The 4,675-nt window shown below is 39.9% G+C and overlaps 1 protein-coding gene across 2 annotated transcripts in view; it reads right to left on the bottom strand.

The window, feature by feature from the left end:
• Positions 1 to 652: 652 nt before the first annotated feature.
• The window catches only part of gng13b (guanine nucleotide binding protein (G protein), gamma 13b), a 14,704-nt gene continuing 10,681 nt past the window's right edge, over positions 653 to 4,675 (bottom strand). For both annotated transcript variants that reach the window (XM_046039184.1, XM_046039194.1), the window contains exon 3: positions 653 to 2,614. In XM_046039184.1, coding sequence (XP_045895140.1) covers positions 2,509 to 2,614 — 106 coding nt within the window. In that variant the 3' untranslated portion in view covers positions 653 to 2,508. The remainder of the gene's footprint in view (positions 2,615 to 4,675) is intronic.

Below are 4,675 nucleotides of genomic sequence, written 5' to 3'. Positions count from 1 at the left end.
TCGCCATGTTGCATATATTCTTATCGTTGCACTGGACATCCTAAATTCACTGGCCTCACTTCACTTACAGGGATACAATTTTACATTTGCAGTTGTTATTTTGTTCGGCAGATGTATTTTATAAATCTGAAACATGTCCGTGTGATTTTATCGAATCTTTGCTCAGACATGTCGTACAGGAAGTAAGAAGTGCAGTTCTAAGATAGATGGCAGCGTGTTTGATAAACAAATAATTTATTAGCGTGTCATGGACCATGTAATTGTTGAAATTAAGTTTTTAAAAAAGAGCTAAATTAAATATCTGCAGTTACATATATTAGGACCAAAGACAATTAAGCACTGAGTAGCTTTTAGGGAACTTGTTCGTCTTGAAGAAAACCTATATAATAAGACTCATTACAGTACTGAGATGATGTGAGGCTCCCCTGTCCCAAGCCATTTAGAGAATCCCAAATCCTTGCCACTCCTCCCTTCATACACATTCTCACTAAGCAGTATGTATGTGTATGTATGTGTGTGTGTGTGTGTGTGTGTGTTTCAATTTAATTCAATTAAATTTTATTTATATAGCGCCAAATCACAACAATAGTTATCTCACAGCGCTTTTCATAAAAGAGCAGGTCTAGACCATACTCTATGATGTGTGTGTGTGTGTGTGTGTGTGTGTGTGTGTGTGTGTTTTGTTGATCTGCTCGGCCTCAGGCCTGTCTGTGTGTGTGACACATCGGCATGTGTGCGCCTCACAATCCACAAGGGAGCCTAAAGTCCAAATTGATGTTCCCCTCTTTGTTATTTCTTTTTCTTTATAAATATGCACACATAAACACACAATTACAGCCACATGCACTCACACGGTGGCCAGTTCTGAGGTCAGCTGTGATCATGCCTCATATTTACATTCTTGTTTTAAGGAAACTGTGTACAAGGCAGTAGTAGATGGTGATCTTGCAAGGTGTAGTCTCTTTTTTTTTTTGTGGTGGTTTTCTGTTGTTTCTTTTAAGTGGGGGAATGAGGTCGAGGGAGTGCAGACACAGGAAACAAATCTAAGGTGAGAGAAAGGTTTCATCAATAAATAAATAAATAAACCGAGTATATGCATCAATAAGTTAATAAGTTAAAGGTGTCTGTCTGTACATGAGTGGGCACTCCATAGCTTCATTCTTCTGTGACAAAACTTCCTGACGTGATGATACTGAAGCAAGACAACGCTGCGTGCGGCTCTCTTCTTCAGAATGTGTGTGTGATAGCCATGCAAGTTGTGTGAACTTAAAACTATATATGAAAACTGTTGGAGTCACACTGCCGTGCCGTGAAAGCTGAAAGCACGGCTTTTCTTGATTCATGTGTGTTCTTTCTTTCGTGTAATGGCTCCCAACACTGTGTCCGACACGGTTTAGTTCATTTTAAGCATAGCGACGCCTTTAGAGAATTAATAAGCTTCCACATTACAAATTCTTGGAATTCGTCTTTTTATCTGATCTGTTAACAGTGGCATAGTTTGTTAATTAGGTTTGAAATGTAATGTTTCGAATTTGTAAATGCACCATAAGAACCCATAAAGATTTATAATGCCTAGCAGTGTAATCATACAATGTATTACAACTGCCCTGATGTTGGATGGGGAATACGGATAAAGACACCATTTATACTCTTGGGTGGATCCGATCCAAGAAAGATTGCAAACCAATTTGTGATCTGGCCAATGGAGATGCATATATGTAGCATAATGTACGTAAAATTGAACATAGTCTGGATTAAGCAAGAAAGCAAATACACATGATCATACATACTACAGTCATGAGTTCTAATGTCCTTTGCATGTACTGTAGGTCTTACGTGTGTTTAAAAGCTGATTTGTGACTTGGGAGAAATGTTAAAACCATAGTCTGTAAGCAAATCATTGGCGTATACGTCTTTTAGGTTTAGGTGATAATTTTGTAAGAGCAAGCGGTTTTACAGAATCTCTATGTGGAGCAAACTCCCCCCAGCAGATCTACAGTCAGTCTGCCAGTGAGAATGTGACTCTACAGTTTATTACAACTCATCAAAACTGGGGGGGAAAACTGCTGAGCTCACAATGAAGAGGAGAGATTGTAGAAGAGGAGAGAAAGCTTGGGACTGGCAGCTGCATAAATAAGTCATCATGTATCCATATAGAGACATGTAATAGAAGTATTGATCATCGTCGTCATGTATCATAGTAATGATGCATTGCTGTGGCAGGAATAAACTTGCAATAAAAGTGTGGCAGTCAGGGAAAAACCCAAAGTTTAGAGTGATAGTGTGCGAGTGTGTGTCTCTGTCAGTGTGTGTTTCTGTGCCTTTGTTGGGGTGTGTTTTCAGGGGAAGTAGGGGGATATCAGCGGTTGTACATTCACGGTGAGAAGTTAGGAGGTGCTGTCCTGACGTGGCCTTCACAGGCCGGGTCAGGTTCAGGGGTCATCTGAAGGTGTGTGTTGCTCGGGGGCGGTAAAAGTTGAAAGGTCATGGCAGGGTAGTTGGTTTCCTCTAGAGAAGGATGCACTTTCCTTTCTCCACCCACGGGTTGTTCTTCATCAGCTCCGGGTTCAGGAAGGGATCCTCTGGGACGCCATCCTCTATCCACTTTACCAAGCTTTGTAGAGAGACAGAGACATTTTTCAAATTCCAGAGGAAGTTTATTACCACAATCTTTCTAATCCAGTTTTCCTCTTTTCCATATAAGGCAAAGTAGAGAACTTTACAGCAGTTTAAATCACATCCAATAAAGACTGCAAATGGTAATGGCTTTCCATAAGCTTTATACTGGAAAGTAGCCATTCGCAATATACCAGATGTCAAACGTGAGTATTCTAACTAAAAGTTTAAAAGTTTTTGCTTTTTATTGTGTAATTTCCTTATTCACTTTCGTGGTGAAAGTTGGATGAGAAGATCAAAACCACTCTCATGTCTATAGCACAAATATGAAGCTACCACCCAGGTGGTCGCAGTAACTTCCTGTGCCTGTAGTCCTACATATAACCCTCCATGAATGTTGTTTCCACACCAAGACATAACATGTTAATTAGTTAGATCTGGTGGACTTTGGAACAGAGTCAGGCTGGCTGTTTCTCCCCGATTCCAGTCTTTATGCTAAGATGAGCTAACTAACTTCATAATTACACACATGAGATGTATTGAGCTTCTCATTAAAGTCTCAGCAAGAAAGTGGACAAGTGCATTTCCCAAAATATTAAACACTTCCTTCAACTTCAACAAGACTTCAACAAGAAATAACACTTTCTCTTACTAATGATTCGTAAGCAAAAATTTGCTTCAATTGCTTCAACACGCTTTTTTCTGCTACAGCCTTACTTGATCTAATATGAGTATCTGATCTGGTATCTTATGGCTAATGTTAGCAAACATTAACTAACATAGATAACGTAGATAGGTGTTGCTTTCTAACTGATCTGTAACTGAGATAGTTCCCTGTTGATTCACGTGTCCAAATTCAGTTGTACTTTAAATGAGTCAAGCAATGCACTCTTTCTTTCAGTTGAGAGTTTTACACAAGGGTTTCAAAACAATGACCCTGAATATTTTTGTGCATAGCATTACTCAAATGCCTGTCCTCTCTAGCAGTGCTGATGAAGCCTCAGAAGTGTTTCTTCTGAGTTTCCTTGATTGGCACTGCAGGGAGAGCATGAGACGGACAAAGAGAGCTCTGTAAAGAACTCAGTGACGGCTAAAGCTTTGCTTAATGCTTCGATGTGCGCTGTGGCTGTAATAATAGCCAACAAGGCAGCATTAGTTAATGAAGTCATATCACTTTTTTATCATTGTGGTGGAATTACTAATGGTGTCATATCCAAATCATCTGCGGGTAGCGTGTATTATATTGATGTACAGTTGAATAAACCACTGAATACTACTTTGGAAACAGCAGTTGGTTAAACAATCTCAACTCAAGGTCCGTTTCCTCACTTGTTCTGGAGCTTTCAACCTTATCACACAGCGGATGGATGATGTCTGCTCAGTAGTCTGTGATTAATTAACATGTCCGTACGGTAAATATGAAGCTACCATGAACAACTAGCCTGAAACAGCTAGCCTGTCTATGTCAAGACGTAACAATATCCAGCATGTCTAAAAGTCACTATCAACACAACATATCTTGAGTTTTTCTTGATTTTGGCTGAGCCGTTTCCAGTCTGTTCTCTTTGTGCTGAGCTATGCTAATCGCTGCTGGCTGTAGCTTCATAATTAACGCACAGACATAAGAGGTGTGTTCCTCTCCTCGTCTCATATTAAGCAAATTTCAAGGACCGCCTTTTTTCACCTACGTAATATTGCGAAAATCAGGAACATCCTGTCTAAAAATGATGCAGAAAAACTAGTCCATGCATTTGTTACTTCTAGGCTGGATTACTGCAATTCTTTATTATCAGGCTGCTCTAAAAAGTCCGTTAAGACTCTTCAGCTGATCCAGAATGCTGCAGCACGTGTTCTGACAGGAACCAGGAAAAGAGATCACATTTCTCCTGTTTTAGCTTCTCTGCATTGGTTTCCAGCAAAATCCAGAATAGAATTTAAAATCATTCTTCTTACCTACAAAGCTCTTAATGGTCAGGCACCATCTTATCTTAAAGAGCTCATAGTACCTTACTACCCCACCAGAGCACTGCGCTCCCAGAATGCAGGGTTACTTGTGGTT

This window comes from Micropterus dolomieu, linkage group LG02, assembly GCF_021292245.1.
Source record: "Micropterus dolomieu isolate WLL.071019.BEF.003 ecotype Adirondacks linkage group LG02, ASM2129224v1, whole genome shotgun sequence".
Classification (NCBI taxonomy): domain Eukaryota; kingdom Metazoa; phylum Chordata; class Actinopteri; order Centrarchiformes; family Centrarchidae; genus Micropterus; species Micropterus dolomieu.
Note: the sequence above shows the minus strand (reverse complement) of the source record. Positions and strands in the feature narration are given on the sequence as shown.